Source organism: Magnolia sinica, chromosome 4, assembly GCF_029962835.1.
Source record: "Magnolia sinica isolate HGM2019 chromosome 4, MsV1, whole genome shotgun sequence".
Lineage (NCBI taxonomy): Eukaryota > Viridiplantae > Streptophyta > Magnoliopsida > Magnoliales > Magnoliaceae > Magnolia > Magnolia sinica.
In genome coordinates this window covers 61440402-61457959 of record NC_080576.1, presented here as the reverse complement: position 1 = coordinate 61457959, position 17558 = coordinate 61440402, and the positions used below count along the sequence as shown (strand labels likewise).

At 39.2% G+C, this 17558-nt stretch overlaps 1 protein-coding gene across 1 annotated transcript in view; it reads right to left on the bottom strand.

The window, feature by feature from the left end:
• The window catches only part of LOC131243150 (ATP phosphoribosyltransferase 2, chloroplastic-like), a 31271-nt gene extending 17550 nt beyond the window's left edge, over positions 1-13721 (bottom strand). The window contains exons 1-3 of the mRNA XM_058242282.1: positions 13332-13721; positions 13154-13213; positions 1241-1354 (exon numbers count right to left, since the gene is read on the bottom strand). Coding sequence (XP_058098265.1) covers positions 1241-1354; positions 13154-13213; positions 13332-13562 — 405 coding nt within the window. The 5' untranslated portion in view covers positions 13563-13721. The remainder of the gene's footprint in view (positions 1-1240; positions 1355-13153; positions 13214-13331) is intronic.
• Between the last annotated feature and the right edge of the window lie 3837 nt (positions 13722-17558).

Genomic DNA, 17558 nt, shown 5'->3' with positions numbered 1-17558 from the left:
TGGAGTGTCTTCATCATATACTAGTCTCTCAGGAGAAGGATTCCATAGTGACGTCTTCAGAAAAATCAGGCAGTTCTTGGTCAAATAGTTTTACGGGGTGCTTGGGCAATCAAATTCAAGAGGGTAACAATGTGTTGTCGTTTTTATGGTCCAATGGGGCTCCTCCCAAAGTGTCTGACGGGAATCAGATCCTTATTATTGATAATTTGCAGAAAAGATCCATAGTAATCCCAAACTGTTGTGCTACGTATATGAGAGCGGCAGAAGTGAACCACTTGCTCGTCCATTGCTCTTTTGCAAGCAAGGTGTGGGAAAGGATTGTCATCTCCTTCAGATCTCCTTGGGTGATGTCAGGTTCTATGGTAGGATTCCTACTAGTTTGGCATGCACATGGTCTGAAGAAAAAGAGGAGAACGGTGTGAAATATAGTAATGATGGCGATCTTTTTTTTTTCTTTTTTTTTTTTTGGGGGGGGGGGGGAATTGTGTTCCTTGATTTATGCCTTTGCAACATTTCCTGCTCTATACCTTGCAACATTCCCCCCTCCTAACTATTTCATTTCTTCATTTATTTACAACATTGATATTCTAATAAGAGCCCAGTGAAGCAAGAAAAAAAAAAATCTATTATTTTTTATTCCATCTATTTTCCAGATAATATTATCATTTGTTCTCTTAAGGGTATCTCACTTTAGCATTAATCATTATTTAAATACATTGAAATTGCTCTTAAGGCATCAAAATCAAAGCCCTTGATTTAGTCCCCGCTGTCTTCTGTCTTCTCTTGCAACTCTTCTTCACACAGTGATCATGGATCACTTAGCTTAGTTATCTCTCATAATTTGGTTTTTTTCCCAAGTTTGATTTCCATCTCTATGTTCCCTTTCTCTTGAAATCCATCCTATCTTCTTCGTATATTTATTTCACAATGTTCCTCTTCTACCCTAATATCTTTTACCTGTTTGCTTTCTAGCAAGTAGCAATAACAATTAACAGGATGTTGCCAATAGAACTAATTTCCAACCATATCAACTTCAAAGTGAGGAAACAGCATTTTGATAATCTAAGATAGATGTTGTGTAGACAGACATTCATACCGTTGGAAAAGTCATTAAGAAAGCAAACTGTAGCCACCACGAACCGTGGATACAAAAAATAGCAAAGGGTGCTCAAGTCAAAAGACAAAAAAGCACAGAATCCTAAAAGCTATCTCAAACTTATCAGATGCCATAAATGCACACCTGTCCGTATTCACTGAATGTGTCAAGACCTACAATACCAAGGTCAAGATCCCCAGATCGCAATTTGCGAACAATATCTTTTGGCCGCTGAAACCAGACTTCCAAGTTTGAGATCTGCACAAAAATAATAATAATAATAATAATAATAAAAGTCATCCTGTTATTTCATGTTCTCATAGAATGATACAATCTTTGAAATCGAAGTGAAGTACAAGATAAGTATGACAAAGAAGAAAAATAAAATGATATTTTTAATCTAAACACATAACGGCAACTGCAAGTATTGTCTGAAGAAATGTGGTAAATACAGAAACAGGACTTATTCAAATTCAAAAATATTAGAGAAGAAAACGGAAGTCAGAAACACCTTATTTATACATTAACCCTAAGTACAAAGGGTCTAGTTATTGAATGGGCCTCATGCTTTTTTCTTTTATTTTGGCGCGTGCGCGCGGGGGGGTGGGGGGGTTGAGGTGGATTGGTCAATTCCCTGTTGTATAGTTTTTGCACCATTTTGTTGGCATCTTTCAAAAAAGAAAAAAATAAATTAATTAAGGGTAAACAACAGGATCATGAAAATTCATGTGACAATATTACAATATAATACTTCTAACAGGACCCAGGATTTATGGAAATGATCCTCACCAGCACATATATTATGTTATGCTCATACATTCAATGTTCAACATATCATTTGCAGTACCCATCCATATTCTGGAACGTTGTATCAAATATGTTACGGAGTACAGATGGAACCAGAGAATCTGACATGGGTAGAAGAACACAACAACCTACAATCTTTTGGAGACAGACCAATCCTGCATGCTCCAGTAGAAGGAGTGAATTGGCACAAGTTGAAGGCACTAAAAGGGCAAGGGGAAGGCCCAAAAGGACATGGCTGAAGGTAGTAAGAAAGACTTGATGACCTACAGTCAAACTAAAGTTATGGCCCTCAATACAGTGGAATGGCATAATAGGATTCATATAGCCAATCCCAATTAGTTGGGATAAGGCTTGGATGATGATCAATGTTGCATGCTATAATTTTATGTAATAAGGACATGGAACTTTTTGAAACTGTATTGTGTTGAGATGTGTCCATATCCACGTCTGATGCTCCTGGACACAGCTCATATAAATCTTACCTTTCATCTCTCGGAAATTTCCTAATACATAGTAACTGGATTTTTATGTTCATTATTATTATTATTATTATTATTATTTTTGTCTAAAAAAATATATCATTGTTAATTTATTTTATTTTATTTGTATTTTGTTGTTGGGGTCCTTTTTAAAATGTAACTAAAACATGTTTAAATAGATACTATTTCATTTGTTTTATTACATTGTATATGCATGCTGACAAATATAACTTTTAAGAGTCATTTTTTCATATAGACCCAATATCCCCGTCCGATATCGACATACATGTCACCATCCAAGTTAAATTACTTTTAATTCTATAAAAGATTATCTAATGATTAGTATTCAAGTATTTCTACTTGTAACACGTAAGGAAAATCATCATCATCATCAAAGCTTTATACCAATTAATTGGGTCTACATGAATCCTGTTGTCACATTCCACTCTACCATGGACCATATCCTAAGTTAAACCATCAATGTTGCATTTTAGAAAGGTTCAAATGTCTTCAAAATCTCTAGCATCATATCCAACTTATATGAGAATGTCTGTACCAAGGTTCTGAAAATCAGTTTCAGGCACATCAGCCCAGCCCAAAAATGATATGATACAGGGTGTATCAGATTGTATCCGTGCTTCCTTTTTTTTGGTGGCCAAAAAATTGGGGAAAAATCAGGGGGGCAAAAAAGAGAGAGAGAAAAAGTTGGAGCAAGAATCTATCATTTATTTGTGTCTTTTATATGTATTCGATGGTGTACCATACCATTCTTTTATAACATTGTTTGTCAGCCTGACCTATTGATAGCTGAGTTTTTCAGCCTGACCTCTAAATTTGAGATTAAAGCTTTGTGGGAACTGGAAATTATTTGGTTTATTGTCCTTTCTTGTGTAATGGGTTTCATTACATATTTTAACCAAACATTATGAGAATCACCACAAATGGCTCTAGAACTGAAATATCTCTGATTAGAATCACAAATACCATGAATGCAATATATTGAACAACATAGCACCATAAGCAATTATATGCTTTTCATTCATCCTAAGCTCCTAACTCACATCATATAACGTGGTGAATCAAAAGAAGGAACAATGCACATGAACAAAAAACCTCCACTTTCTAGAGAACATTATTACTGTTTTTTTTTCTTTTGAACAGTAACACGATTACTGCATGTTGATGTACAAGTGAAATAATTGTGAACATTTACTTCAATCAAGAAGCGTGTCAAAAACTGATGATATTTATAGTATTCACAATGAGGTAGTATTCATAATGGCAAACTGCAGTTACACTCATGTTGAGTCTGGCTTGCAAGTAATGTGATGCGGGACGGTCTAAAATAGAATGCGTGTGAGCACAGAAATTATCTAGCGAAATAAACTAAGCAAATCAATTGAAATATTTAACATTCCACATCATAGTAAAGATAATAACAAAGGAAACAAAACATGCAATTGTTGCAAACCATCATCACAATCCTGCGGTACCGCATTCAAATCATGCGTGGATTGGATCTGGCGATGGATGGGACCTCCCGATCTTGCATGGTTTCAATCCAACAATCAATCTAGTCCAAGAAATCAAATGATTTCTGAAATAGGGACGGCTGGGAAATCTAAGAGAGAGTTGGGATCAATTCTCAGATTTTCAGGGTCAGTAGCAATCAAAGAATATTAGGCATAGAAAAAGAAGAAGAAGGTTGGAGGGCTAGAAATAGAATTTAGAAGAAGAAGAGATTTGGGGAAGAGAAGAAATTACACAGGGAAAAGGGGGAATGAGGCACCAAGCTTTCATTGAAAAAACATTATTGGATTTAGGGTAGAAAACACCCTATTTATAAAATTTGGATTCAAAAGAAAATGACTAAACTACCCCTATAACAAAATAAATAAATAAACGCGTGAAACAAAGCTTTCTAGGAAAAAAAAAAACCCCCGTGTGACAGATCAGTCTTCCAACTCATCCTACACGTGTGTCCTCCTAATGTGGGGCCTTCAATTAATCCAGGGACACATGTAAGGTCTTCAAAATCCTCCTTGGCTATGCCACGAACCATCATCGAGCCATAAAGATGTATTCGTCGACCGCCTTCGTCTTTGATAAATTTTGAAGGGTCTGATATCCTCATCAACTCCCATCGGGTGAGAAGAACTCGGCTCCGACGAGTTAAAACTTTTGTACGTCTCAGGAACGTCCGGATCTATCCATTGCAGTTCCGCTTCTGTAAGCCATGTGGAATTGGATGGTGGCTTGTTCTTCCATTTGACAAGGTACCTTTGGAAGCCCCCATCTCGTGTGGAAACTATCTCCTCATCCACTATCCCTTCAATCTCTTCCTTACGGTCAATTGATGGTAGAAGGGGTGGAGTGGGTTGAGAAGTAAAGTCGAAAAGTAGTCGAAGGGTGGGAAGAAGAAACAATGGAAGGGTTAGGACAGAGGACTACATCTTCCACGTTGATCATCGCATTTATTCCCATTTCAGGTAGAAGGTCTACCCTATACACATTAGACTCAATTTTACGCAATACTTTGAATGGTCCAGTACTGTGAGCTTGTAATTTCTTAGCGGAACCCAGAAGAAACCGCTCTAATCTAATCATAACCATTACATAATCCCCTTCATTAAATTCTGCACACCTATGATGTTAGTCAGCTAAACATTTATAATTATCATTACTCGCATTTATTCGTTGCCTAACATGTGCATGCAAGTCATGAATGTGTCGTGCAAATGCATCGACTGACTCAGAAGATCTTTGGGTAACTGACATGGGTAATAAGTCTATGGGCATCCAAGTTTTGTACCCACTAACAATTTCTAATAGACTCAACCCTGTAGATCTATTAACTAAACTGTTTTAGGCGACCTCGGCAATAGGTAGAATAAAATCCCAAGTTTTCACATGTTCACCCACTAATCATCTTAAGAGGTTTCCAAGGCTGTGATTAACCATCTTAGTTTGGCCATCAGTTTGAGGGTGGTATGTAGAAAACTGTAAATGTGTTCCCATCATGTGCCATAGTGTCTTCCAAAAATAGCTGGTAAATCTGACATCACGATCAGACACTATGGTCTTAGGTACCCACTAACATGGGATGAAATGCATCATCTTGGAGAAGCGGTCCACATCAACAAAATTGGAATCGTGCTTTTTAATCGTTTTGGGAAGCCCAAGCACAAAATCCATGCCAATGTCTTGCTACGGAGCATGTGGCACAGGTAATGGCGTATATAATCCAGATTTTTTCTTTTGCTGCTTCGCCATCTGACACCTTCTACACTGCCCTAAAATTTTGGCGACATCTCGCTTGAAACTTGGCTAGTAGAAACGATCCTTTACGAGGGCAATAGTCTTATCGCGGCCAAAGTGGCCAACTATCCCTCCCGAATGAAGCTCTCAGACGAGAAATTCAGGGAGGGACGTACGGGGAATACATAAACGATTTCCTTTAAAAAGGAATCCATCTCTCAACACGAAATCCCCAGCACTTTGCTGATCACTCGAGAGTGACATATAGGTACCCCCAAAACCTGGACATGCGCATACCCGTCTCTCAGTTGCTCAAAGCCGATAACTCCTACACTCAAAGAATTGAGCAATGCCACTTTACGGCTAAGGGCATCGGCGGGTTTATTCTCTACTCAGGCCTTGTGTTTTAAGACAAGCAAATACGCTTGAAGAAACACAACCCATTTAGCATGCCTTGGATTAAGTTTCTTCTGGGAGTGAATATAACGTAAGGCCTCATGATCAGAGAATAAGACAAACTCCTGTGGTAGGAGGTAGTGGCACTAATGTCTCAAAGATTGCACTATCGCATAGAATTCATTATCATATGTTGAGTATTTTTGTTTTGCCTCATTCAATTTCTTACTGAAATAGGCAACAGGATGACCCTCTTGACTCAGGACTCCACCTATACCAACACCAAATGCATCACACGCAACTTTAAAGACTTCAGAAAAGTCAAAAGGCGCATGACGGGAGCTTCGACCATCTTGCCCTTAATTTCTTTAAAAGTCTTAACAGCGGCTTTCAACCACACGAATTCTCCCTTCTTCATACACTCTATAATATGAGTCATAATCGTGCTAAAACTCCTAATTAGAGGTGGGCATCGAGTCGAGTCGGACCAAGTTAGGTCCAACCCGACTCGATCCGATTTTGAAAACTGCCTGACCTGAACTCGATCCGACTCGGTACCAAGTCCAGCATGCCTGACTCGATCCGAGTCCGGGTCTAGGCTGATCCAAATCAAGTCCGACTCGGTCAGAAATACCGAGTTGGATCGAGTTGGCACCGATTCGGATCGGGTCATTGGAGTGGACGGCCAGCCATTCATCAGGTCACCCATTTCCTTCCGTCTCCAGATTCTCCACCATTTCCTCTGTGCGGTTCATCCTCTTAACATTAAAAGAAAATTTAAAAAAAAAAAAAAAAAAAAAACCTGCACCTCTTTTAAAGGTGGATCCCTTCTATTATGTGACGTGACCTTCATTGATGATTCTTCGAGATTTACTTGGATTGACTCTATGAGACTTCGTTCTGAATTGCTTTCTATTTATTCGTAATTTTGTGCTATAGTTGAGACACGATATTCTACTAAGGTGAAAGTCTTGCATTCAGATTCAGGGGGAGAGTATATCTCAACTGATGTGCCACCGGCTGCCACCTGCTGCAACCCATTCCCATCAAAATGCTGAGCTTGGCTCCTCTGAACACTTCCCTTGATAAGGTGCTGCACCATGAAGATGAGCACACGCATAAGTTAGGCTGGTCTCGGGTGGACCAGTCTGATATTAAAAAGGATAAACAATGTCATGCAGCTGCCTATGTTTCAGGTCATTTTCTAAAAAGAACTCGCTTTTAAACTCGTCACAGGTGGCCCATGCAGAGATGGAGGTCTCGGATCATCAACTCATTCATCCGTGGAATTGTGAGAGAGATGAGAGAGCAGTGGAAGATGGGAAAAAAACTATTAAAAGAAGCAAGGATATTTGTCTTTTTAAAAATATAACATCTGACAAGTAATCGTAATAGATAGAGAGGTGGAGGAAGGCCGGAGGGTTGTTGGCTTGCTGCCGCCTACTGGGCGGGAAGGGATGGTCGATGGGTGCTGGACGGGAATGGGTTGGGTTTTTCAGATCATGGCATGTGGCTGGTATGGTACAGAGAAATAGAGAATTAGGAATTAGGTTTTTTTTATACCATACTCGACAACCCAAGTCGAGTCGGGTTTCGAATCGGGTCGAGTCTGACAAATCGGGTTTCGGGTCGAGTTGGGTCGAATTAATGGGTAACTCGAACTCGACTCAGTTTGTGTTCAGATTGGATGAAGCCTACTCGGTTCGGGTCAAGTCGGGTCCAAACAAGTCGGATGAGTCAAGTTAGGCGAGTCGAGTTGGATTGTGTCCAGCTATACTCCTAATGAATCGACGATAGAATGTGGCTAAGCCATGGAAGCTTCATACTTCATAGATGTTTCTCGATTCAGGCCAATCAATTATGGCCTTGACTTTCTCTGGGTCTGCACGCATCCATTCTGTTGACACTATAAACCCTAAGAACACAACCTAACTAGACATGAACGAACACTTTTTAAGGTTAGCGTATAATTTTAAGGTTAGCGTATAATTTCTCCGCCCTAAGGACGCTACAAACCAACTTCAAATGTTCAAGGTGTGATTCTCTAGTGGTGTTATAGACCAGGATATCGTCGAAGTACACCACTAAGAATTTCCCCATTAACGGTCTCAAGACCTGGGTCATCACCTGCGTGAAAGTGCTGGGTGCATTAATCAAGCCAAAAGGCATGACCAACCACTCATATAACCCATCATTCGTCTTAAAAGTTGTCTTTCATTCATCACCGGGGTGTATACAGATTTGGTGATACCTACTCTTGAGATCTATTTTGGAGAAAATGATGGATTTAGCTTAGCCATCATGTCTAACATGTCATCAAGCCTAGGTATGGGAAACCTATATTTGACTATTATGTTGTTGATGGCTCTACTGTCCACACACATGCGCCAAGTGTAGTCTTTCTTAGGTGTCAGTAAGGCGGGTACGGCACACAGGCTCATAGTCTCCTAAATGAAATCCTTTCGCAGAAGCTCATCTACATGCTTCTTCAACTCTGCATGCTCTGCAATGTTCATCCTATAGTGAAGAAGGTTTGGCAGAGTCAACCCAGGGACAAGATCAATGGCATGTTGGATGTCCCTCATGGGTGGCAACTCATCCCGTAAATCCTCAGAGAATACATCTTTGTATTCCTCTAAGACCGGGGCTACCTCGAGGGGTAATTCTACTGGTACTTCTCGTGTAGCCTCTCTAGCCACTAAGGCATACACCGTCTAATCCTCATCGGTCTCTCTTTCAAACTCTTTAGCTGTGATGATGTGGAGAGACTTGGGTGTAGATTTCCTCACTTCTTTAGGCTCACTAGACTTCTCACCTTTCTTTTGTGCAGTGTCTTGTGATGGCATAGGATTAATTTTGATCTTCTTGTTGTTATGCATGAAGGTACACGCATTAGAACGGTTGTAGATCGTGACGTCATTATCAAATAGTTACGGTCTGCCTAGGATGATGTGACCTACATCCATGGGCAACACATCACACCACAGTGACTCTTTATAAGACCCGAACTCAATAGGTACAAGACATTGATGGGTGACAAGAGAAGTCTTGTCTACCCATGAGACTTTGTATAGGTCAGGATGAGGGGTGGCCTCTAACTTTAGACGGCCTAAAGTGCTAGTGTAAATTACATTCTGGCAACTCCCACTGTCCATTATCACCTTACAATTATTCTCACCATACTTGGTGATCGTGTAGAAGATAGTATTGTGACGCCAATCAACACTACTTCTAGTCTGGGCTATCACACACCTAACAACTGCTAGTGTGGCATCATCACCCACCTCATCCTCATCACTCAATGATCCTACCGGCTGATATTCTTCAACTTCAGAGTTGCCTTGATCATACTCACTATCCTGGGAATCGCCTATGACTAAGGCTTTTCCTTTGCTCTTGGTGGGACACTGGGTTTCAAAATGGCCAAAATTCCCACATTCATATCATTGCACATTCTGCCTCCACCTGGACCAACACCAAGGACACATTTTCCCTTGTCATCCCTAGGCCTAGGTGGAACATTCGTCTGCGTCCTAGGTTGATTACCAATGTTGGGTCTAGATCCCTGCGAACTAGTCCTAACATTAGAGTCTCGGGAATCGAACCGTCTTGTGACAGGAGTCTTCTGATACAGCTCTAATTCCTGCACCACTGGATACATCTCATCCAAATCTGTCACGAGACGAGCCCAAAGCTCACGTTGAAGATCCGATTGAAGGCCTGTCTTGAAACCCATGAGCATTACTAGAGGGTCTTCCTCAATGTCACACCGTATCATGAATTCCTCAAATTTTGCAATGTATTTCGTGACAGGCATGGATCCTTGGTGTAAAGATTGTCATTGTTCTAGGAGCTTATGGCAATAAGAGAGAGGGAGGTACTTCTCTCTTAGCATAGTTTTCACTTTGCTCCATTAAGTAACAGGAGCTCCTCCCACCCGTTCAATCATACGCTCTTTATTGGTCTAAGACATCTTCTCTTACCCCGCAAGCTTCATTTTGACAAACCGCACTTGTCGGTTCTCTGACATCTCATGCTACTCAAAATAGTGGTTCATGTCAGCTAACCAATCAAGGAATGCCTTGGGGTCAAAGCGACCATCAAAGCTCGGGGCATTAATCTAGACATTCTTCATGGCCCTCTCGTCAGGAACAAAGTAGTCCTGATATGCCCGTTCTCTACCCACATGCCCGCCATTGGTGGGGGTTTGTCTAAGGGTTGGCTCCTCACCAACACCACATGCCTGCAACTGCACATCTCCCCCAACAGTAGGATTCTCCCTTTCGTATGCCTCTAATCGCTCAAGTCTAGATTCGGTGGCGGTCAGTTTTCATTTGATATTTTTGTCAGGTGTCTCTATAGCAGTTATCTTTTGGAGTAATTGAGCAAGGTGATCGGTTAATTGCTCGTTACTCATGACGGGGTGTTGGCCAAAACCCTTACCACTTCTAGTGGGCATACACCAAAAACTCGAACTCGATTTTCCTAAGCTTGACTCTATGGTTTGAACATACCTCAATATGGATGTATGATCCTATTTCTATATGATGTGTGAATGTTGCAGATTTTCAGATTTAACTAGAATGAAAACACAAATCTGGAAATTCACATTTATATCTCATAGGATTGTGAATCTGAAAAATCAGGTTCACAATTTCTGTGGGATGTAGATATGGAATTATCTAGACAATCCTAAATGAGAAAACAGATGATCCTAAGTTCAGATAACTCAGTCTAATAAAAACCATACAAAACCTAAAGCTTTGATACCAAATTTGATGCAAGACGGTCTAAAATAGAAAGCATGTGTGAGCACAAAAATTATCCAGTGAAATAAACTAAGCGAATCAATTGAAATATTCAACATTCCACATCATAGTAAAGATAATAACAAAGGAAACATACAATGGTTACAGATCATTATCACAATCCTGCGGTACCGTATTCAAATCATGCGTGGATTGGATCCGGCGAGGGATTGGATCCGGCGAGGGATTGGACCTCCCGATCTTGCATGGTTTCAATCCAACAATGAATGCAGCTTCTCTAATCCAGGAAATCAAAGGATTTTTGGAATAGGGACAGCTGGAAAATCTGAGAGAGGGTTGGGATCATTTCTCAGATTTTCAGGGTCAATAGCAATCAAAGAATACTAGGAATAGAAGGAGAAGAAGAAGAAGAAGGTTGGAGGGCTAGAAATAGAATTTAGAAGAAGAGAAGAGATTAGGGAAAGAGAAAAAATTACCACAGAGAAAGGGGAATGAGGCACCAAGCTTTCATTAAAAATAAAAAAATTAAAAAAAATTAATATATATATATTGGGTTTAGGATAGAAAACACCCTATTTATAAAATTCGAATTTAAAAGAAAATTATTAAACTACCCTTATAACAAAAGAAAAGAAAAAAAAAACGTGGAAAACAAAAGTTTCTAAAATAAAAAATAAAAAAAATCCCACGTAACAGATCAATCTTCTAACTCATCCTACACTTGTGTCCTCCTAATGTGGGGCCTTCAATTAATCCAAGGACATGTGTAAGGTCTTTACAATCCTCCCTGGTTGTGCCACGAACCATCATCGAGCCATAAAAATGTATTCGTCGGCCGCCTTCGTCTTTGATAAACTTTGATGGGTCTAATGTCTTCATCATAATGCGAATGCAATTTGGGGCCCAAACCCTCAATATAAATGCTAACAAAGGAATGCATGGGTCCTTTCTACACTACTAAATTAATAGTCGTAATTCAAATCATTTGCGCATGCAACCACACCCTATGAGGGCATGTCTGGATTGGAGGAATCCTTAGCGTGGGATTGGAAATCTCAACCATTATGTAACAATTATTTCACAAGGCACTATAAAAACATGTATTACATTTTTAGGACTAATGATTGTCCTAAAAATGGTCACCTCGTACCTTGTGCTTGAGAATCTAAACTATGCAAAAGGCTAATGATTGCTTTGTGGAATCCACTATCTTCTTTGCTATCCAAACAACACTAAAGGTTACATCAATGGAAAACCTTTTCCATTTTACTAAATTTCCATGGTGTTTTACCTAAGATAAAATGGTGATTACACTAACTAAAATATGAAACTAATAACAATATGCAGAAACAGCTACGAGGACGACGACGTTGATATTCATGAGCGTCTTTGGATGTAGATTGCAATAATTAAGTTGCAAAAGAGAAGAATAATGATCACAGTGGTGCATGACATGGTGCTGGCATTTTTTGTTATGGTGGACGTTGGGCCTTATAGCACAACCGAGGTGCAAGGGAGTGTCACATGTGGTATGTGCCTTGGATCCTAACTGCCAAAATAGTGGACCCACTGATTCCAAAGAGTATAGGGAGGTATTTCATGCTCTGGCAAAGTATGCCGCTTGATAGGCGAGCACTTAGAAATTTTACACACGGTATAGATTAACTCACATTAAACCAACTAAATTGCGGAACCCACTGTCAAGTCGTCTTCATCAACTAAGCCTTATCCTAATTAATTGGGATCGGTTATATGAATCTTGTTCCACCATTCCATTCTATCAAGGACCAGACCACCAGACCTTCAGTCAGACCATAGGTCATCAAGTCTTTTCTTACTACCTCCGTCCATGTCTTTTTGGGCCTTCCTATTGACCTTTTAGAGCCTTCAACTTGTATGAATCCACTGTCACTAAGTCACAATCCCAAAATCAAATTAGATGAATGACCCTAACCTCTGACTCATGGACACTTACCATTAGGTATTTTTCATTCTTAAGTGTCTAATAAATGTCAACCAACCAATAGTCAGATAACTTAATAAGCATAATTTTTTGTCCATGATACATCTGAACTTAGACCACAATTTGGGAGAGTCTAATTTGAATTACTTGCATGCGGCCTATGAAAATTCTAAGCAAATCCTTAGTGTCTTCGTATCATCCATCGCACTGCCAGCGTATCAAAGATTTTCTCATTCAGCACTGACTCTCGTCAAAGCAGTCTAACCCCAACCCCGGCATTCCATTTCTTGAAAATCACATTACTGGGATCGAATGCCAATTGACATCAAAATGCAGTCTAATCTAACATTCGAAAATCAAAAGCAAGACGAAGAGAGCTTCAAACCTGTGGAATGTCTGCAACGTACTGTCGTGGATTCAACTGCCTGACAGACAACTGGCAATTCTACACAAAAAGAAATTTCGAGAAATTCAAAATCAATTGGGAAATAAAAGAGAGAGAGACAGAGAGAGAGAGAGAGAGAGAGAGAGAGAGGTGAGCCATCGATCGATCAGGAAACTACCTTGAGCAGTTCGAGGGTTTCGGTGCCAAGACGACCTTTGCTCGGCAAGCCGAGACGAACGGCGTTTCTATCCGACGCGCTTCTCTCGACGGTTCCATCGACAAGAGTGAAGGTAGTTGCAGAAGAGCAGCAAGAGATTGCAGAGAGTTTGGGAGGAATGCGAGGAGGAGAGGAAGACCTGGAGAAGAAGGTGGAAGGGCATTGCTGAAGGAGAGCTTGTAAATAGGCCATGGTCCTGGGGCAGTTTCGGAAATGAGGAATCCAATAGCTGCAGCTCGCCGCCGCGCAAGAGTTTTAAGAGGGAGAGATTCGGGCGAGATTCTTAGGGCACCTCGACTGGAATTGCCTAAAACGCCTGTTTTACGCAGCGCGTAAAACATCCGAGACTCTTTGGGGCCTCGTGTGTGAATCCAACTCGTCTATCAATTTTAGAGCATGGACCAAAAAACAAAAGGTAGATGCAAAAATCAGGTGGGTCGAAACATAGGGAAACATGTGGGGATAGGATTCAAATATGTTTCTATTCGGGCCCACCTTCGTGTTTGTCTTTTATCGAACCCGTTAATGACTGGGTGTTTTTTAAAGATTTTATGCATAATTTTATGCAATACATTAATTTATTGGTGATGTATGATTGAATAAACTTTACATGTACAACGTGATGGGATAAAGACAAGCGTGGTGGATCCTGCATGCACCAAAGAGGGTGGATCCCTGACTGTGAGGCTCACCGTGATGTATGTGCCTTAAATTCAGGCCATTCATCCATTTTAATGGCTCATTTTAGGCCAGATATAAATCTTAAGTAGACCACACTATTTATATTCATTTTTTGCATGCTTATATCAGTCAATGAAATACGGCCATGTGTTGGCATTACACGCTACTTGATGGCCAAATTTTACTTGCGCACATTTATTGTTGCTTATGCCCAATTTGACATGCCCAGATCAAACAATATAGAAGACGTCACATGGCAGTTGTCTCATGTGTAGTGTAATCCCTTCAAGAAGAGAAGTTAGAACTGTGCACATGAGAGAAAGCATTAAACGTTAGATTCTATCAAAAAGTATTCTCTACAAAAATAAAACTAAAAAATAAGAGTTTCATTAAAGTAAAATTATCTCTCAGCATTAAATATTAGAATCTCATCAAATGAGATCTCTATCTAACATTAAATACTAAAGCATTGCCAAAACAAATCTTTGTGGATGCTAAAGCCAAGTGACTTAAGGATCGCAACAACTTTCTAAAGTGAAAGTCCAAAGACATAACGATTTTAGCCAACACATGCAGAATATATCTCTTGTACACGTGGTTGTACATAATAGGTCACACTGATGTAGAAGAATCAAACAGATTTTCATTACCGATCATTCAAATCCTTCATGATGTTGAAGACTACGTAAGGTCACTGCCTCCCATAAGCTTATATAAGCAGCACTTCACGAAGAGCTTTAAGTTGCACACCAATACAACTAAACACATCTTTATTTTTCCATCTATTATAGACATTTATCACGCTCCGAAATTCAGGCACTGAGTGTGCATCCTTAGACCTAAGTTACGGTCCATGACTCGTACACTTAGTGTACTCAAATCAGTAAGTCACATTATTTAATAAAGGCATAATATAATATGAATTTTATATTCTCATTAATATCTATCAATATACTCCTAGCAACCACTAATCAATTCACAAACGTTCACCACAACACATTCATGATAATCAAGAATACAAGCTAAAATATTTTTGTTCACCAAATTAAGACTTTTATTAAGTCATTAGAATTATCAAATTATTCAAAAATTATAAAATCTAAATTAGAAGTCATTTTAAGACATAAATGAGAATAATAATAGAAAACACATGTCTCATTTAATTATTCTACTGATCCAGCGAAGTAAGCTCATATTCGGTTAAATATAGCCATTGTTCATGTGGATTATCCATTAGTTTAGCTTCATGTTCTTGCTCTTGAGTCGTTATATCTGCTTCAATTCCATCTTTACGAATTTTCCATCAATACACCATCAACTAGCTAGGGCCAATGAGTGAACCCATCATAGTTCATGCACAATACAATTAAAATAATACACACAAGTAAAGCATAAAAATCAGAAATACAACGTAAATAATGTAATTAATGTGAATGTTGTGAATGGTGTTGATGATGCATCAAGTGGGTATAAATAGAAACCGTCCACTTGCTTGGGTTGGATATCGAAAACCCGAATCTAAACTCAACAGGCTTCTACCATTGGTAGGCATGGGCAAGGCCTGCATCCCCCCTATTGGGTAGGCTTCCACATATCGTGGGCTTCTAGTGAGTACAATGGGTTGTCCCCTAGGTAATCATACAAGAGTGTTAACGATGTAAGGTATGAATGTTTAATATATCAAAAATCATAATAGCAATACACCAATTTATTTTAATAATATGGAGAGGAAACATGTTAGGATTATTCACCTGTATCTGGTGGAGATGATTATAAATTAGAGTTTCCACGTTCAACGATTGTTCTTTACTTGACAAAACCCGAATTCCAACGAGACTCCCTGCTGAGTCAACTCAGTTCAACTAGGTTATAATCTACATATATTTTAAAGTTGAAAGAAGGTTTAGAAGCAAGTGACTAAGTGAAAACTTAACTTTTATAGAAGGTTACCAGGTGATATATTACGGACCGAGTTACCTATGAAGATTGTGGGATTAGACTCAGATCTAAACTTGCCTCTATGAATTAGTGAGTTTCTTACCCAAGTCGACTCAATTCGACTTCGCTCTTAGAAAATCTATAATAGTTCACAGTTCATGAGTATGAAACCTAATATCAATGGAGTGTGCAAAGGGAGAATTTTAAATAGTTGGTTTACCTCAAATCATAATTAACTAGGACCTGAACCAACCCAACTCGATGTGAAACTCCTTAAGATCTACTGAGTCAACTCAGTTTGACTCCGCCACTATGAAATCTACAAATGTTTAGATTTCGAAATTTAACAATTGAATGAATTTAACATTAGCTGAGAATCTTAAGGACAATTTGAAATATCAACTTACCTCCAAAAATACTGGACTTATATATGGAAGTCTGACCTGGATTAGATTTTGAAGATTGGTTGGCATTCATGTGGTCCACTTAATGAACAAATTAGATCTTGGATTAGTGGTTGGTCAAGAAGTTGTGGCGTGGCTAATTTGCAAGCAAGATGGTGGTTGTTTAATGGCAAGATCTCATCATTAGTTATTTCTTGATTTTGTTGCTTCTGGACGTTGTGGATTGGCCATAAGAAGCTTGTATACGTAGCAAATCAATGGTTTAGATGGATACACTCGGTGGGTTTCTCATTTCGGCCAATTCCACGCATTGTCACAAGAGGAATGAGGAAAGTAGGTGTGGATGTACGGATGGGATATGTTTGGAATGATTTGGGTGAGTTACTATTAGAATTGATTTCTTATTTGAAGGACTATTTTTGGAGAGAAATTTAGAAAGCCCTGCTCTCCAGTGGATTTTGCGCAAGTTGTTGCAATAAGATGATAAGCTAAAGCTATTCACAGGTTACAACAAAGCCGGGTGGGGTCCCCATGATGTTTGAGAGAGAAATCTACGCAATCCTTTTTTTTTTTTGAATCATGGTGGGTCATAAGACAGATTAGAAATTAAGATTTATAATTAATCGTCTATATCATATGGGTCCCACCAGTGCAGATGGAGTGGGGCCTCCTTGGCACAGACGAAAGAAGGAAAAAAATTGAATTAAAAATTAATAGGGGTGTGGCTGGCAAGATACATTGCTTAGTTAATATTTCTATTGTTATACATACATGTGTACATGAGATGGTAAGTTAGCCAATAGATGAACGAGTGACTCGGTGGACAACTGGGATGTATTGAGATTTCAAAAGGTTCAGTTGATGAATGGTTTAATTTCAGGAAAGCTAGATAAATGAGCATAATCTAATGTCTGTTTGATAGATGGTCAACATTATTAGTTATCTCATACTTATTGAGAAATAGTTGTAAGGCTGCTAAAAAATGTTTGAACGGTTGGCCATGCAACTTATAATAAATAGACAGCTTAGGATCACATGTGGGGCTCAAATAGTGGGCCCCAACTCATAAGGTCGTATAAGTATACATGTGTATATTTTATTATTATTAATAACATGTATATATTATTATTATTATATATAAAGTGGAATTCTTTCTTCACAGAGA